The 19,219-nt window shown below is 39.7% G+C and overlaps 1 protein-coding gene across 1 annotated transcript in view; it reads right to left on the bottom strand.

Moving 5' to 3' along the window:
• LOC126299555 (mediator of RNA polymerase II transcription subunit 16) overlaps positions 1–19,219 on the bottom strand; it is a 319,626-nt gene that overhangs the window by 254,817 nt on the left and 45,590 nt on the right. The window contains exons 2-3 of the mRNA XM_049991550.1: positions 16,702–16,848; positions 7,826–7,889 (exon numbers count right to left, since the gene is read on the bottom strand). Of these exons, the coding sequence (XP_049847507.1) occupies positions 7,826–7,889; positions 16,702–16,848 (211 nt within the window). The remainder of the gene's footprint in view (positions 1–7,825; positions 7,890–16,701; positions 16,849–19,219) is intronic.

Genomic DNA, 19,219 nt, shown 5'->3' with positions numbered 1-19,219 from the left:
CAAGTTTACATTTCTGATGTACTTATGACTGTCGTTTGTATACAGTTTTGTTTTGATTTGATGTCCACAAACTTTGAATCTGTTCCATTTGTTTTCATTCTGTGTGTGTGTGTGTGTGTGTGCATGCGCGGGGATGGACTGGGGAGGGGGGGGGGGTTGCTAGTTTGTGTTGTCTGATAATTCACTTAGTGTGTTAAATAGTATTTTGTTACACAGTTCTATTTGGTCACTGATAATTTTTCCCCCCTTTGTGATAGCTTCTGGCTGTCATAATTTTCTTCAATTAATAAAAATTGGTACAGATGGTTACTGTGTTTTAGGATTTGGAGGTCTGTTTCTATGTCAGTGGGATGGTGGTTGTTTTTGATGAGGTGGGCTGCAAATGTGGAATGTGTTCTGTCGCTGTTCAATGTTCTTACATGTTCAGAGTATCTTACACTGAAACTTCTGCATGTCTGTCTAACATATATCGAATCACTGTCTTTTGCAGGTTAGCTGGTATATGCCTGCTTTGTTGAATTTATCAATGGTGGAGTTGGGTGTTTTCAATCTTTTCTGCTGGGTGTTGCTTGTTTTATATGCCACATGTATATCATGTTTTCTCATGATGTTTCCTATCATGTGTGTTATTTTGTTGTTAAACGTCAGGATGTGCCACGTTCTCTTATTGTTTGTGGATTCTTCACTTGTGTGCCCCGTGTGTCCTCTGTTGTTGGGTTGTTGCTGGTCTGTTGTGTTGTGGTACTGTTGTGTGTGTTCTGCATCAGTTGTGTTTTTATTTTATTGTTTAGTTTGTTACCAGTCTGTCTGATTATGTTTAGTTCTTGTGTGTAGCTATCTTTGTCCATTGGGATTCTGTTCAATCTGTGTAGGATGTATCTGAGGCTTGTCTGCTTGTGGGCTTTCAAGTTTTTTGCCCTGTTGTGAATAACTATACTGGTTGACGTAGGTTTTCTGTATACTGAGAACCAGTGTTTGTGGTTTTTGTTTTCTATTGATATGTCTTGGAAATTTATGTTTTGTCTCTTTCAGTTTCAAGGGCAAAGTGTATTTTTGGGTCAGCAGTATTGATGTCTCTGTAGTATCCAGTCAAGTGTTTCATCTATCAAGGAAATTATGTCATCAATGTAGTGGTACCAATGTATTACCTTGTAGTATTTTAATTTTATTATTTCTTAAAAGACTTTGTTTTCAAGGTGATTAAGGAAGATGTTGGGAAGCATGCTGCTTATGGGTGACCCAAATGGGAGTGCTTCCTGTTGAAAGCAGAACTCATCTTTCTAGCTGAAATAATTTTGTCCTGTGATTACCTTCAAAATAGTTCAGACTGTTTGTGTTTGCAAGATAATGTTTGTCTGTCTTAGTTGTCTTTCAGTCATTTTGATTGTTTCTTCCGTTGGTATGGTGCACTGTCAAATGACAGTAGTGTAGCTGTGCTGGGTAAATTCATGTCTTTTATTTTGTTGATTAGGTCGTTAGTGTTTTCTAAGCTTCTGTTCTCATCAGATTATTAGGTTTGTGAATCTGGTAAAGTTCTCAGTGTAGGTGCCCCAGGGTTCTTCTGTGCTGTTCTTTTCATTTGGCATTGTCAGAGTGCAGATTTGATATTTTTTGTAGTTTTTGTGTCTCTTTTTGGAATCTTCTGGTGGAGTCACTTTCTAGTTTTATTGTTTGGTTTGCTGTTATGAAATACAGTGTTTTCTCAGTATAGTGCTTTTCACACGTGATAACCAAGGTTCTTCCCTGGTCTGTTCTTGTGACCCTTGCATTTTTTGACTTCAGTTTATTGTGTACGTCTTTGGCTGCTTTCTCTTCTGTGGTTATCTTGTGATCACTGGTGGTATTTTTGTTCTTTCTGATAATCTGTCTGCTTTTAGTTCTCCAGTTAGGCCTGAATAGAAATTTCCTGTATCTTTCCTTTCTAACTCTTTATTGTGCATTAACTTTCTATAGTGATGTTTTGTATTGTTCTTTGTGCGACGTGTGTTTAGATTGTGTTTGGGTCCATTTAGTAGTAGTTCTTCTTCCTACACTGAGAACTTTATTTCAGTTAAATTAACAACTCTTTCAAAATGTTGTGTGTGCCAGTGTCTGTTGTTTCTATTATGAAGGTTTGTGTTCAATAATCTGTTTAGTTTCTGGTCTTGTTTCTCAAGCTTTTTATAATGAATTAAGGATGGATCCACCTTTTGGGAAGTACACAAAATCTTCTTTTAATTTTAAAACCAAAACATGTTTCACCATAGCATCCCCTGCAGATTTTTTTCTTTTATTTTTCTGAGATACATACATACAGATTACGTTTAGGTTAGGAAATAAGCCACATCATATTCTTTTGTTATTTCAATTATATATGCACTTTACTCTTTATTTTACATTGCATATGTCCTATGGCTGCCAACCAAAATCAACCACAGGTCAAAATTATTACATCATGTCAAAGTGCATCAGAAATGTAAACTTGTGCAGAGAAATGTGTTTCCAAGCCACAAAAACATAGTAAGAAGCAGTATTCACAAATGAGCAGGAGGAAAAGTGGGTAAACACTGTGAAAATATGAAACATAATCCATGAATTACAAACTGCATAGAATAGTTTGTCATACCTAAGGTTCACAAACCTTATACTGATGTCCACATGTTCAGTTAAACTACACAACAACATGTTTGGCACACAATAACAAACTTGTAATAGCTCAGGATAAGGCAAATACTACAACGGTAAGAGCAGAAACGGGTATACGCCACCAGTTTTAGTTGAACATACAATTCTTTTTCTTTTTTGCAGATGACATGGTTTAATAATGTAGACCTGTGGTTGATTTTGGTTAGCAGCCACAGGACAAATACAATGTAAAATAAACGGTAAAGTGCATATACACTGAAGAGCGAAAGAAACTGGCACACCTGCCTAATATTGTGTAGGGCCTCTGCAAGCAAGCACAATTGCCACAACACAACGTGGTATAGACCTGACTAATGTCTAAAGTGGTGATGGAAGGAACTGACACCATGAATCCTGCATGGAAGTCCATAAATCTGTAAGAGTACGAGGGGGTGTAGATTCCTTCTGAACAGCATGTTGCAAGGCATCCCAGATATGCTCAATAATGTTGATGTATGGGGAGTCCGGTGGCAAGTGGAATTATTTAAAACTAAAAAGAGTGTTCCCGCAGCCACTCTGTAGCAATTCTGGACATGTGGGGTGCCACATTGTCCTGCTGGAATTGCGTAAGTCCATCAGACTGCACAATGGACACAAATGGGTGCAGGTGATCAGACAGGATGCTTATGTGCCACTTGACAGAGTCATATCGAGATATATCAGGGGTACAATATCACTCCAACTGCACACGCCGCACACCATTACAGAGCCTCCACTAGCTTGAACAGTCCGCTACTGACATGCAGGGTCCATGGATTCATGAGGTTGTCTCCATATCCATACACATCCATCCGCTTGACACAATTTGAAATGTCAGACCAGGCAACATGTTTCCAGTCATCAACAGACCAATGTCGATGATGACAGGCTCAGGTGAGGCATAAGGCTTTGTCCTGCAGGCATCAAGGATACAAGAGTGGGACTTCAGCTCCAAAAGCACATATCCATGATGTGTCATTGAATGGTTCGCACACTGACACTTGCTGATGGCACAGCACTGAAATCTGCAGCAATTTGCGGAGGGTTTCACTTCTATCATTTTGAACAATTCTCTTCAGTCGTTCCGTTCTTGCAGGATCTTTTTCTGGCTGCAGCAATGTTGGAGATATGATGTTTTACCAGGTTCCTGATATTCACAGTACACTTGTGAAATGGTCATACACTACCTCAGAGGTGCTGTGTCCCATTGCTTGTGTGCCGACTATAACACCACAGTCAAACTCATTTAAAACTTGAAAACCTGCCACTGTAGTAGCAGTAACCAATCTAACAACTGCGCCAGACACTTGCTGTCTTATATAGGCATTTCCGACCACAATGCTGTATTTTGCTTGTTATGTATATTTGTATTTGAATATGCACGTCTATACCAGTTTCTTTGGTGCTTCAGTGTACAATAAAATAAAAAGTAAAGTGCATATATAACTTAAATAACAATATAATCTGATGTAATGTATTTCCTAATCGTAAGATAATCTGTATGTGTGTATCACAGAAAAATAAAAGAAAAACCCACTGAGGGTTCCACATCTGTGGTGAAACATGTTTGGCTGTTAAAACAAAACAATACAAAACAATACCTTCAGTACCTGCAAAAAGGCAGACCCACCCATAATCCATTACAGCATTTGGACAATAAATTGTTTAAGTGTTCTATTACAGTATAAGATAAAATGGCAAGAGGGCAGGGGAGGATGATTTAACATACTAAGATCAGACATTCTGATACAACAGTATTCCTCACTTGGGTATTTTTTTTTCTATTGCCCATTTAACATTTTGCTCAGTATAATAGCAACCAAATTGCCTGTGGGGACAACAGTGTTAATAATCCAAATATGCTCAAGTTTTCTTTGGTATTACCCGATTCCCATGAAAAAGGTCATAATGAGTTATTCCGTGCTTTTGAAAATTGTTAGTGCATAGGCAAAAGCTGGCTTGTAATTAAGTTTGCTTGGCAACAGTTCTGAACAATAAAGCACTACAAAAGAATTAAAATACAGAGAATGTAAGCTGTACTAGACCTCCAGTTATTTTAGTAGATACTGTCTCTCTTCCTTCATTAACATAAGAGCATTCTATATCATGATTGACACAAAATGAACACAAGTTGTCTCTACTATTATCTGTAACCTAATTATATTTTTAAAAATAATAATAATAATGGAGAGAGAACATTACACCTACAGTACTACTTCTGGAGTACAGCAAGATAAGAAGAGCCTGTAACGAAGCAGGGTTGCCCACTGTTATCCTGTTTTGGTTTTACACTCCTTCAGTAACTTAGTTAAGCAATGAACTTTTATATTTTTTTCATTTTCACTACTCATATTCCGACTACAGATCCTGTGGCCTTCAGCCTCATAGTACAGAATTCAGAAATAGTTTAAATAAAATTCCCCTAGTAAAATCTATTATTTCAGTACATTCTAATGTCTATTCTGAAAGTAATGAGCTAATCAGTTTTATTGTAAATGCATACTATTAACAGTTATGAACAATGACGCATATTGTGCAATACATATTAAGTAAAATTCGAGTGAGCTAATACATCAAATTCAGCTACAAGACTGCATCCAAAAGAAAGCCTAAATTTTACTGATTCCAGCAAAGTGTTTAAATTAACCTAAAGTCTATTAGTTAAATAGATATTAAGACTTAAAATCTGTAGCCTGTATGACTTTTAAGTGCCAATTGCGACCAACCTACCGAATAATTTCGAGATCTGTTTAGATACTTTTGCTACCTTTATTTTTCTACGTAAAATAACTCCAGTCTCAACTTTGTAAGTGCACTAATTAAGAATTAAGTAAATCTGAATATGTAAAAATTATTGTTCAAAAGGGCTGCCGTGGTTATAAGTTGAGAATTTCCATGGCGGATGCATAAGTTAGTTCCACATATTTAAATTGATACAGCTCACTCATGTTATTTAAATAATAAAACCCAATAGTTAACTTCAAAACCAGTTATAAAGGATCATTTTAACCCTGGGAAATTATAAACTATAATATATTAATGGAAACGGTCAAATATTCAAGTGCTCGTGTATATAAGGTCCGAGCTGGTGCAGTTCTCAGTCACGTTCTTGGTCAGATTCTCTTGGAGCAAAAGTGCGCAAGTCAGTTAATTTTTCCGGTCGTACCAAAAAAGTGTAATTGTGAACATTGTTAAATACTGGAATTTTTTTGACCTACCTAATGTGACAATTAAGTCTAAGAGGCCTGGTCACATGAATATTGTGTGTGCGAGTAATAACAAATAAATCGTACAGTGGTTGACATAAATGTTCAACAATGAATACGATCTTGACTTTTGATTTTGGAAAACTTAACCAAGGATCCTGGCTTCTTAATTTCAGTGTGATTTAGATGAGATGGACACATCTACCGGAAAGACAATATTGAATAAACAAAGCAAGGTAGGTCAAAAACACTGCACATTATCTACTGGGTGAGGAAATGTTTCAATACCGATACATCTGGTTGTGACGTGAACGATTAAGAGGCACTAATACGAAGAAACAGCCCGGCACGTTAAAAGCCCACATTGAACTTTAAAATAGTTAATAACGATTTGTCTTCAAAACCCACTCTGTTCCAAGACACAGAGACCAGTAACTGTAATGACTTCCAAATCATCATCCAAGCCAAAAGAGTGTCATGATCAGGACCCAACTAAAGCACAGAAGAGGAATACATAAACTGCATTTCCTTGGACACAAAATGAAATGCATGAAACACATTTGGAGGAACTTCAGGTACTCTGCTTACTTGAGGAAGCTAGTAGATAAAAATTTTGTCAAAGATGCACGCTTCCAATGAGAGATGATTTTAACCAACCCACGAATAAGCATTGCTTTCTCGTTCACGACAACTTCCAGCTGTCTTGCATATGTAGACTTCTACGAGACAGAGCTAATATTCTCCTCTGTGGGTTGGCAAGAGCAGATGCCCTCAATGTATGAGGCTGAGAACCTTACAGAGAGTTCATTTGGAACCTGAGCAACTGTATAGGAACAATCACATGAGAACTGAAGTTCATATTTGGGCTATGAAGTAAACGTGAGGAGACTCCAAAAATGGGGACACAATTATCATGAGAATCCTTACCATCTGGGCAAAAACAATTGTGGCCTAAACAGAAGTCACTGAACAAGCTGTGTGCTGGTACTGACAGATCCTAAAGTAATATCTATGAAGATGGAGAGTCTCTGCAAGTTCAGCTCTTTATAACTGTGGAGAGGAACAAACCTCCAGCATGTAGAAGTGTACACAGTGCACTTCCACATGCACTCAAAGTGAACTCACAGAAACAATTCAAAATGGCTTCTACATGACCTGTTTGTGAGCGAACACTATTTTATTGAGTAGTTTAAAGCAGTGTTACTAACTATATCTCACTTTGCTTTGTCTTTCCATAGTTTAATCCTGCAACGTTCATCACTAATTTCTATCAAGTAGTGCCAGTTTCTTCTTGTGGTCATTTATTTCATCTATAAAAATTGTTGCACTGTTAATTACACTTAAACCTTGAAACATCATTACTTACCACAGTGCAAAAGGTGTTAAAAATTAAATATCAATTCTCATCTGTGCTTCTGGCATGAGTAAAAGATACTAACAATATCAAAATATCACTAAAACTAACATCCATCAAGATGAAATTAATCAAGTTAAATGGCATTTAATTGTTGAAAGAAATGAAATGCCAATGTCCCACAATAAATCAGATCCTCATATGTTTAGAACAACTACATAGTTTGTGCCATACGAGTTACCACAGCCACCATACTCATCAGCTCTCTGAACACATAAGGAGCATTGGAACCATGTTTTAATGAGGAAGTAATTTTCATACAAGTTTATCAGTAGTTTCTTCCAGCATAGATCATAAAAATTATACAACATGAGACAAGAATTAAAATGAATCCTATTTCAGTTAATATTATTTCTCAAAAATTAATTTTCACTTCTGAATTTGAAGTTTTGTGCACTATGATTTGATGCAATATTTTATTTTCATTTAATCCAACAACATAAATAAATTAGGTACACTGTTGTGTAGTATTAACGAACACATCACACCATCAGCCGTTTATGAGGATGAGGTAATTTTCGATCACCAATTTTGATATTACACAACAGCAATAAATACATACCAGCAACTTATCACCAGGAACATCCCATTCTAATGCTGTCACTATAGCCTTGTTAGAAATAACCCTGTAATACAAAAATGAACATATTACACAATTTTACTGCAACAAGTATACAAAGCAGTTTGTGATACCAAAATAGAATTGTAATGTTAAATAGATACGCAGTTTGTGAGAGTAATACTGACAGCAAAAATGTCATGTTCATAAAACATCAACTATAAGAAAGAATTAGGGAGAGGGAGAGGTTCATCTCTCCTAACAATGGCAGCAGCATTTTAATTGGAGCAAAGGGAGAAGGAAGGAAGGTAGGTTAGAGTGTAATGGCTAATTAGTCTTGAAGCCTATTACTCAACTAGATGAGGATAGTAAAGGAAATTAGACACACGCACTTTGAAGAAACTGTCCAACATCCATCTCAAATGATACACGAGATACTGTGGAACACCTAAAGAAAATTGTTTGTTTGCTTTAATTAAGATATGGGAAGAAAAGAATTTTGGTCTTCTTTATGGACATGTTCCAGTAGTCACCAGGAATTATTTATGGGAACAAAACAAAACAAAACAAATCAAATGAGATGGGCTACCAGAACCTACTACTGAAAAGACTTCAGAGTTTGAAGCAATGCTAAAATTAAGTAAGCGTATTGCTTAGAAAATTGTGTTAAATATTTTTAATTTTAGGAGTTTAGATTTAATGAATTTGTGAGGTCTGTTCAAAACATTTCAGAACATTTGTAATTTGACGTCCATGATATGTTGGAGAAAAATGTGGTGGGCATCCCTGCATACACCTGTGGTGGTGCGGAGCGTGGTGTGGTGGGTAGAGGGAGAGAGGAAGCTGGTTTGCTGGCTAGGAAAGAGGGGAGAAGGGATGGTAGGTGCACTGACTAGACATGTTATGCACAGGTGTTGGAGCTGATGGGGAGCATTGCAAGATGAGAGGGATGTAGAGTTATGAACTGAGGGGATGTAGGAAGTGGAAACTATTGGGTGAAAGCTGTAAGGCCAGTGGGTTAATGAAAACTGAGGCAAGGAGGGTTACTGGAATGAAGGATGTGTTGCAAGAATAATTCTCGTGTGTGTAGTTCAAAGAAGCTGCTGGTGGAGGAAAGGATAGAGATGGTCCAGGGTGTGAAGCAGCCAAAGAAATAGACCATGTTGTGCACAGCTGCACATTGTGTCAGCAGGTGTTCAACACTGTATTTGGCTGCAGTTTGTTGGTGGCCATTCATTCTGATGGACAGCTGAATGATTGTCACACTGAAATAAAAATATGTGAAATGATTGGAGCAGAGTTGGTTTATGCCAAGGCTGCTTCCACAGGTGGCCTTGACTCTGATGGGCTAGGATAAGTCTGTGATAGGACTGGAGTAAGAAGTGCTTGGTGGGTGAATTGGGCAGGTCTTGCACCTGGGTCTTTCACAGAAATATGATCCCTGTGGCAAGGGGGTGGGAGTGGGAGTGGCATAGGAATGTAGGTTGGGTGGGCTATAAAACTCCACAGAGGGATGGCAAGGATCTTGTACGGGCTGTCTCTCATTTCAGGACGATAGGTAATCAAAGCCCAGAAGAAAAATATGGTTCAGTTGTCCCAGTCCAAGGCGATATTGTGTGACTAGGGGGTTACTCCTATGTGGTTGATTCTTGGGGATGATGGGAGGATTAGGTGTGCGCGAGGATATGGTATGGGAAATCTGTTTGCAGACTGGGTTTAGGAAGTAGCACCATTGTGAGACCTTCAGCATACTGAGCAAGAGAGTTCTCATCAATACACCACCCACGAGTGGCCAGGCTGCATGGGAGAGATTTCTTGTCGTGAGAGGGATGTATGGTTACTGGGTTTAATATGGACAGAGGTGTGGGTGGAGCTCTCAGAGAGATGGATGTCAATGTCCAGGATGTTGGCACACTGAGCTGAGAAGGACCATGTGAAGCAGGTGGGGGAGAAGCTGTCAAGGTTCTGAAACACTTGAGGATAGTGTGTCTTGGCCCTGAGTCCAGACCCTGAAAATATCATAAATGAACCTGAACCATAGAAGGGTCTTAGGGTTTCGAGAGGCTAGGTAGGTTTCCTTTAAGTGGTCTATAGAAAAACTGGCACAATAGTGTCATGCAGATGTCCATGGCTGTGCTGTGAATTTTTTATCTACCTTTACCTCAAAGGAGAAATAGCTGTGTATCAGGATTTAGTTGGTAACAAGTAAGAGGAATGAGGTAGTGGGTTTAAAGTCTGAAGGATGCTGGGAAGGGTAGTGTTTAATAGTTACTACTTGCCACATCCTCCAAAACTCCCTCCCAACACTCTATGATAGCCAGAATCCAAACAAACCCAGAACACTGTTGTTCACCTTGCCACCAAAAATACTAATCCCATTGAAGTTTCAGTCCTATCTCAATGCCTCATCTTGAGCCCCACACCCGAGTTTAACCATGCTGGGCTTCCCAAAGACCTACTCTTCTTCTCCCGATCCCTGCAGTGGGAACACTTGTTTACCACAAATCCCTCCAACCAAAGTCCCATTGTCCCAACATTTAACCTTGCCTCTCTCATTTCATACTACCATCTAACTGTCAGCCCCCTCCCACACACACACACACACACACACACACACACACACACACACACACCTAACAATCCCCTAGTCACCTTCCCAAACTCCTTATTACCTCCAACTTGGCCTCACCATCCTTCCCCAGGTCCAATCCTAAGAATACTAACATGTCATCATAGGAAATGACAGCCTTACATAACCTCAAAACAGATCCAGACCTAATCATCCTCCTGGAAGACAACAGCTCCACCACTGCTGTGATGAATTGCAATGGCTACCTGAGAGTATGCTTCTGCCAACTGTCGGGCTCCTCCATCTACAATCTCTGCCATATTGATCCCACTTCAGAACTCCAACATAACCTCCAATCCCTACCGAAATCCTTAGGTCCATACCAGAACCTCTCCCATGATTGCACCTCTCTCCTCACCCAAAGGACACCCCACACACATACTCTCACATACTCTCCAAAATCCATAAACCCCAACGATCCTCGACACCCCATAGGTGGTTATCGTGCTCCTGCTGAGAGAATTTTGCACTCTTGTTGACCAGCACCTCCAACCAGTCACCCAAAACCTAGCCTCTCACATTAAATACACAAACCACTTCATTTACTGATTCTCAACAATCCCCACTCATTTTACCTCCAGGATCCCTATTCATCACTGTAGACCCCAACACCCTATACAGCAACACCCTTCATGTCCATGGCCTTGCTGCTATCTAACACTACCTTTCCCAACTTCCTTTAGACTCAAGCCTCATTCTTCATACACCGTACCAACTATATCCTGATACACAACTACTCCTCCTTTAAGGCAAAGGTATATAAACAAGTATGCAGCTAAGCCATGGGCACCCACATAGCAACCTTCTGTGCCTACCTTCTAATGGACCATCTAGAGGAAACCTTCCTAGCCTCCCAAACACCTTGTCTGCTTCAAGTTTACTGATATCTTCAGGATCTGGACTCCTCCACAACCTTAACACCTACTCCCCCATCTGCTTCACATGCCACTTCTCAACACAAATTGCCACTTTCTTGGACATACAACCCCAACCCTAACCTTAACATTCCCACCCAACTCCCACCCCCCACCCATGAATCAGCCACAGACGTGTGCCCCCTCATCACCCACTGTCACCCTGGACTGGAACAATTGAACCATATTTTTTGTCAGGGCTTCGGTTATCTATCATCATGTTCTGAAATGAGGGACATCCTATCCAAGATGCTTCCCACCTCTCCTAAAGTGGTGATCCATTGCCCACCCAACCTACACAACATACTAGTCGATCTCTATGCCACTCTCCCCTCCAACTTGTTGCCACAGGGGTCATATTCCTGTGGAAAACACAGGCACAAGACCTATCCAATCCATTCAACAGCAATTCCTGCCCCAGTCATGCCAAACAGCACTTCCTGCTCCAGTCCTGCCACAGGCTTATAGGAAATGGTTCAAATGGCTCTGAGCACTATGGGACTCAACTCCTGTGGTCATTAGTCCCCTAGAACTTAGAACTACTTAAACCTAACTAACCTAAGGACATCACACACATCCATGCCCGAGGCAGGATTCGAACCTGCGACCGTAGCAGTCGCACGGTTCCGGACTGCGCGCCTAGAACCGCGATACCACCGCGGCCGGCAGGCTTATAGGATCCCACCACACGGAGGCACATGCTGTTGAGCATAACATGGTAGACTTCAACGGCTGCATCACAACCTGTGCCATCTGGATCCTTCTCTCCACCACCAGCTTCTTTGAACTACACAGATAGAAGTTATCCTTCCAACACATCCTTCACTCCAGTAATCCTCCTTGCTTCGATTTCCATTAACACACTGTCCCCACTCCCTCCAACAACAGTTTCCCTTACCTCCGTCCTGTCATCCCCTTACAACTTGTGTCACCTTGTCACCTTTATCGTGCAATGTTCCCCATCTGCTATGACATCCATGCATCACATTCCTAGCCTGTGCACCTGCCATGTTTTCCTCCTGCATTCCTAGCCAGCAAACCGGCTACCCCCTCGAAGCTACTAGCTACTCACCTCCCACCCCTATTCCTGCCTCCGATCAATCCCCCCCTCCCCTCCCCCCTCTACCAGCCACACTCCATACAACCACACCCTACCCCATCTTCACATTGTGTGTCCTGCTGGTACCATGTAGAGGCACAGATATCTATGTGTTTCTTCAATGTCTTCTGTATGTGCTAAGGGATGGGGAGGATTAAATTAATGGATTTTGTTTGGGTAACATGAGCAGCTAGGGAAATAAAAGTGTATCTGTACAAGCCTAATTCAACTGGCATTGGGCATGTGTACCAGAGGTTACTCGTTAATGATTGTCACACAACAGCTATCCACCTCATCACACACAGTGAGCTTTGATGTTGACAGTTTTGTTTTCCCTTTTTGCAGATTTGTATCAGCCTTACCAACAATACAGTTAACACAAAATCCTCCTTTCCTGTGACACACAGTATTCCATTTTCACATCAGACAGTAGAAGCTGAAGCACTCCTGCAATTTTTAGTTATACAGGACTGGCAGCACTGGTCATTCCTCAGCTTGGCAACCCAAAGTTCTCCAAGCCTATTACTCAGATAATATGGGCCAAATTCCCCGAGATGCCCACTATCTGGCATAAGAGGCATTTGTAGCTAATCAAATGTCAAGTATGCCACAAGTATAATCATCCAGAAGGTAACTTCTCATTGCCAGTTGGGTATGATGGTAAAAGTATGGGCCAATCATAGGATCATACCAGTGCTAATGCACAGACAAATCGTTAAGCCTTTACAGATGCTGCAGATAGGGGCTCAACCACACATACACTGTCTCTACATGAGCATAAGGCAGTAGCGATCATATCCATGGCCAAACAGTGTGTGAAGTTGCTGGATTAGTTTTTGTTTCGCAGTGGAAGTTCAACGTGTCTACAAGCAGTGGTGTAATACATGTAGCCACAAAACATGATGTCAGAATTGTTTTCCAAAAAAGATCCTGAATGAGAGGAAACGGAGACATGTTTCACAGCTTGTGAATCAAAATCACTTCCAAACCTGACAGCAATTGCTGCAGGCAGTGAATGAAGGTCCATTACCCCCTGTCAGTGATAGAGTATTATGATGGGAACTGCATGCAATGAACATTTGGAGCCAGCTGCTGTGGCCAAACGGTTCTAGGCACTTCAGTCTGGAACCACGCTGCTGCTATGGTCGCAGGTAGGTTCGAATCCTGCCTCAGGCATGGATATGTGTGATGTCTTTAGGTTAGTTAGGTTTAAGTAGTTCTATGTATAGGCGACTGATGACCTCAGATGTTAAGTCTCATAGTGCTTAGAGCCATCTGAACCATTTTTGAACATTTGGAGTCAGTCACCTAGCAAGAGATGTTGCTCACACAGGCACATAAAAATGTCAACAGTAAAGTTCATTGGGCTGGAAGAATATGTTACTGGTTTCTTGAACACTCCCCTACCCAATTACATCTGAATTGGCTTGCAAAATGACCTAACTTGAATCCCACAGAAATTGTGTGTGACATGTTGGAACAGTGGGTGAAACTCTGACATCAGCATCCCCACAATTTGGTGGAACTGTGCGATCAAATCCTCATTGAATGCCTTAACCTGGATGTGATGCCCTGCACTACCTTATGGCCTTACTTCCTAACCAAATTCAGGTGGTTATCAAGCCCAGGGGTGAAAATACACAATATTAAATGATTCTTGTACGTATTTTTCCAGGGGTGATTAATTTTTCGTCCAGTGAACTTACTTTCCACACAATGATGCTGCACCTCTTCTTTAATTCACAAGCATTGTGTGTGTGTGTGTGTGTGTGTGTGTGTGTGTGTGTGTGTGTGTGTGTGTGTGTGTGTGTGTGTGCGCGCGCACGCATGCCCGGGAGGGGGGGGGGGGGGTATATCATCGTCTGATTCATTAGATAAAAATCAGTGAAAAGTGTCTGTAAGTTTGTCCTAGATATGTGAAGTTGATCCCTTTCTTATTTAGACAGTTTTGAACATGGCTGTCTGTCAGTAAACATATACAAGTTTCAATGTGGACATAACATAGCCAACCGGTTGCAAGTAATTGTTTAATATATTTACCCACGTTTTGACACCCTAATTTAAAATTCCTATAAAATAATATATAGTAATTTAAGTTTGGCAGAAACATTAACCAAGATGAAAAATGGCATAACATAGAAAGGTCACTTACGTAAAGTTATATTCTGAGAAGGCAATAGTCAATATTTAGAGCATACTGCTCAACTCAAAAATTAAAAACATTCCAGCCTTTGGTACATACACCTTGCAAGTAACATCAGACTGAGTGGCTTAAATTACTGCGACGAAAACAAGACACAAGTTGAGCTACCTATCACGCATGGACAGTGACATATGCCCATTTGTAAGTTATTGTTAGTAGAAAACGCAAATTTACATCCATATTTTTAATTAGAAGATGATGAATACTATAAGAAATTGGGCATAAAAATGGAACCGAAAAATCTTCTTTATACTCGTTACTGTCAGAAACAGCACTGCTGCCTAAATTAGTCGCTTTAGCATCAGTTTTAATTTTCAAGATGTTTTCAACCAACAAGAGATCAATACCATTATTAACTGCAATAGTTTTTATTAAAGTGTTCCTTGTTTTGGCCACAGTGTTTAACTTTTCTCTTTCTTCTTATTGGGGTGACATTAAGAGTTGTGAGTGAGGTACTGCATACATATCTCTTGTCTTTCTTTGTAGTATGGAGGAGACTAAAAGGTTTATCTATTTAACATGACTGAACCTACTCTTTGAGGTACACCCGTTCACACCAGCTTCAGCTGTAAACAGCCAGGTTAGACTAAGCCTTTTTCTGCGTAAATTTTTTGATCACAAAATTGAATGGTGACACAAATGCACATGCACAAGCACACGCACACAAATGGGCACATAGTGAGCATGTCACACCTCCATGCGCACCTCTGTCACATATATCAAAATTTTTATAAACCTAGCACGATACAAAGATATATTACTGTACTGGGAATAATTGGATGAAATTTATAACAGAATAAATAAGTCAGTATTTACTACACTTGGGTAATGCCAGAGACTGTAATGTCGGTGTAAAAATAACCATTTGCACAGTACACTCTGCAACTCCAATGTTTCACTTCCATAACACTTTCTACATACTATTCTTGTTTCAGCTCTTCCACATTTGTCATATCACAGGAGAATGGATATGGAGTCTGTTTTTTCAGACATGTCCGAAAGAACAGACACCATATAAGTATATAGTTCTGGCAATACCGGCCATGACCTTCTTCTTCTGTGCAGATGCACACATATTCTCCGAACTCTTACGGGACTTGGTAAGAATGTCTTCATGAGTAATGAGTGTGTTGGGGTGGGACACTACAAATGTAGTGTGGGGACATACAAGGTGAGCATGTGGGTCTCACAGGACGCGTGCACGAGATAGTCCCTGCAATCGCACTGTCCTCTGTGAACTCAGTGGCTCAGATGGATAGAGCATCTGTCATGTAAGAATAAGATCCCAGGTTCGAGACCCTGTTGGGGCACACATTTTCACTTGTCCCCGTTGATATGTGTGTGTGTGTGTGTGTGTGTGTGTGTGTGTGTGTGTGTGTGTGTGTGTGTGTGTGTATAAGGTATTAATATAATTCTAATTTCGTTCTAGACAGCTGCAGGACATCAATGGTGTCTGTTCTTTTGGACATGTCCGAAAAAACAGACACCATATCCATAAAAGTATAACAGAACAAGGGTGAGGCACCACAAACTTCAGTCACCTCTTCTAAATGCAAGTTTGCTAAACAGTGCCTCCTGGGGAAAAACATCTACCTCCATGTGCAATGGAGGATGGTTAACAATGTACAAAGCTAACGGTAAAAAATGACATGTTGTCTAGCTGCCAACTTGGATTCTTGATCTGTCAAGTTCAAATGCATTTGTTACCAGTTAAGTTGTAATGACAGACTGGAAGCTGGAATGACAAACCGACCTACATAGATTGATATGGAGTACAGTATTCATCTAATACACTAGAGTCTCCAAAATTTTCTTAAAAGTCATGATCAAAGTTCACACTGTTGTCTCACTATAATACCACACAGTATAGTGAATCCATGCAAAACTTACAGATGCTACTGTAACTGTAACCAGTATCACTGGCAAACTCATCTTAAAATCGGGCAAAAGAAGAGTACTATGAAGTAAGTAACAAAAACTTTAACAGAAACATCAACATATGTCTTCAAATGAAGAAAGTCTCACATTACATACTTGTGACAATGCCATGGCACATTCAGGTCTGCTATGTAAACGTGTGAACCCCAGCTTTTGCCCCAACAGTCTTCAAGTTCTGTAATTGCAGAGAATGCAACGATGCTTTGGCTTGATATGCAACACAACGTGCGTCCATCATGTAAGCTGTAAAGAAAAAAGCAAAGACAAATGTAAGCATCAAAAAAATTTCAGTCACATGGTAGTTTTTAGGTGAACATGCATTCATGGTCAAATATTTCCATTTCAGAAAATGAGAATCGCAATTCCATAAGCTTATGGATTAACTTACTGTTTGTTTTACCAGTGAACATTCATTAGGAGCCTCTTTCATGCCCTATGCATTACAGCTTTCATTCTCGTAGCTCAACCCTAGTTACTATTTATGTATTCTTTTCATCCCATTAATTATCAATTACACATAAAGAAATGAAACATTTATCTACCATTTCAAAAGAATATATTATGGTAACTGACAAGGAAACTTTTAATAAACTTGTTTAGTCCTGCAAGGAAGATATGTCACTATTAATTCTGCAAGTATTGCAGAAAGCAAGTAACACTTCCCATAATGACTGAACGTTGCGTTAGACACAACTCCAGGGGGGGGAAAAAAAAAACAAAAACACACACACACACACACACACACACACACACACACACACACACAGAGAGAGAGAGAGAGAGAGAGAGAGAGAGAGAGAGAGAGAGAGAGAGAGAGAGAGAGCGGGGTGGTGGTGGGGGGGGGGGGGGGCAGTTTGGTTGAGGTAGGGGAATGGGCAGAGTGAGTACAGAAGGAGGGCTGTAGAGAAGGAACCTGTAGTAAGTTAAGGGCAGCTGATCCAATGAAGGAAATAAGATGACTTCAGATGTTTGAAAGGCTGGAATTCATTCTTTCAGAAGATATATATAACTTTCATGAAATGAATCAAATGCACATACGTTAAATGAATAACTGTCTACCTGAGCACAACTCCAGGAATTACTCAAACTTTTGTTGTTACTTATGTTTCCACACAACTTTGGAAAGCTACTACAGAGTTTTTCCTATAGGGTTTGCAGATACCACAGATTTTGCATATCTAAACAGTTTGCACTGATATCATTTCATGGCACTGCATAATCATTTCTTTCATCCTCATGGATCCATTACTTTCATCTCATTGTGTTTAATTCATTTCATCCCTTGTCACAGGGTAACTGACAGAACTCTAGCGACTCTGTCCCCCCAATGGTGCTACTCCCACATACCCCAGGGGAAAATCCCTAATAGTAGTGTTCAGATATAGGTGGAAACATCAGCAGCAATGAAAGTTTGTGTCGGGCCTGATAGTATGATCAGATAGCCTACTGTTTAGGGCAGCTGCTAGGGATAAGCTGGAAACTCATGCCACTACGGAGATGTACATCAGAACTTTTATATCATAAGTACAGGACTGGACCAGGAATTTAATAGAGTAATTGGAGGAATTTTTCTCCAATATCAGCAAATACCTACCACACAAACTTTAGTGAATTGCATGGCACTGGTATGGTAGATTTTCTGGTGGTCAGATATACTAAGATATTTGCACACTGAGAATTCAGTATGATACTGGAACAACAGATGTGATATCTAAGGCAAAACTTATGTTCAACACAGACATTATAGAGGTGTGTGGACCAATAACTGTCGGCACAGTAATATTAACAGAGAAATTTTGTCAATAATTAGAAGACTCAGAAATTCATCTATGGGAGTTTACACTTTGGTAATAGAGGGCTAAGAGAAAGAACATGGAACTAGGTTGTTCAAGGTGTCACAAACTACTACCAAACATTTTCTGTATGTCTAAGAGTCCAGGTATTAGTATTTACTTATCATCAATGAATCAATTACATTAGTGGTATCAACGCAAGGGAAACATGTAATGAGTTAGGAACTGAAGAAGAAGAATAATAAATCCTTCCACTCCCTAGACAGAAACTAACAATGAAGGAAGCCACACACACACAGACATATATGATCATGTCACATATGTGTCAAAAATAATATTGATAGAAATACTGGACATGGATTTAGGAAGATTTTTTGAAAAGTAGCATTCTACAATAACAGGATGATACACAAGGAGATCCCATTACATATTTAATATAAAAATTACAAAATAATTTTAGACACAGAGTCTATTGTAAGATATGGTGAACAAGTTTGGAGCAGAAGTTTATTGACAAAAGTGCAAATCATGTTACAGGTTTTCACATAAACCAGTTATCATTAGACAAATTTTGTGCCTTAATTTAATCCTAGAAAGTACCTCATGTCAAAGCTCCATCATACATTCTTTGTAATTCATTTGAGTAACTCAAGTCATCTTGGTGTACTCAGTAGCATGAAAAGTACTTATTATACATCATAGTACCACACAAAGAAACAAGAATTATGGCATGTACTTTGGTCTGATAATATTGAACACAGGTCAAAAATGAAAAAATAAATAAAAAATAAAGTGATTTGGAGGGTATTTCATCAAAATTA

Source organism: Schistocerca gregaria, chromosome X, assembly GCF_023897955.1.
Source record: "Schistocerca gregaria isolate iqSchGreg1 chromosome X, iqSchGreg1.2, whole genome shotgun sequence".
In the NCBI taxonomy this organism is placed as follows: Eukaryota; Metazoa; Arthropoda; class Insecta; order Orthoptera; family Acrididae; genus Schistocerca; species Schistocerca gregaria.
This window is presented reverse-complemented; position numbering and strand designations above follow the sequence as displayed.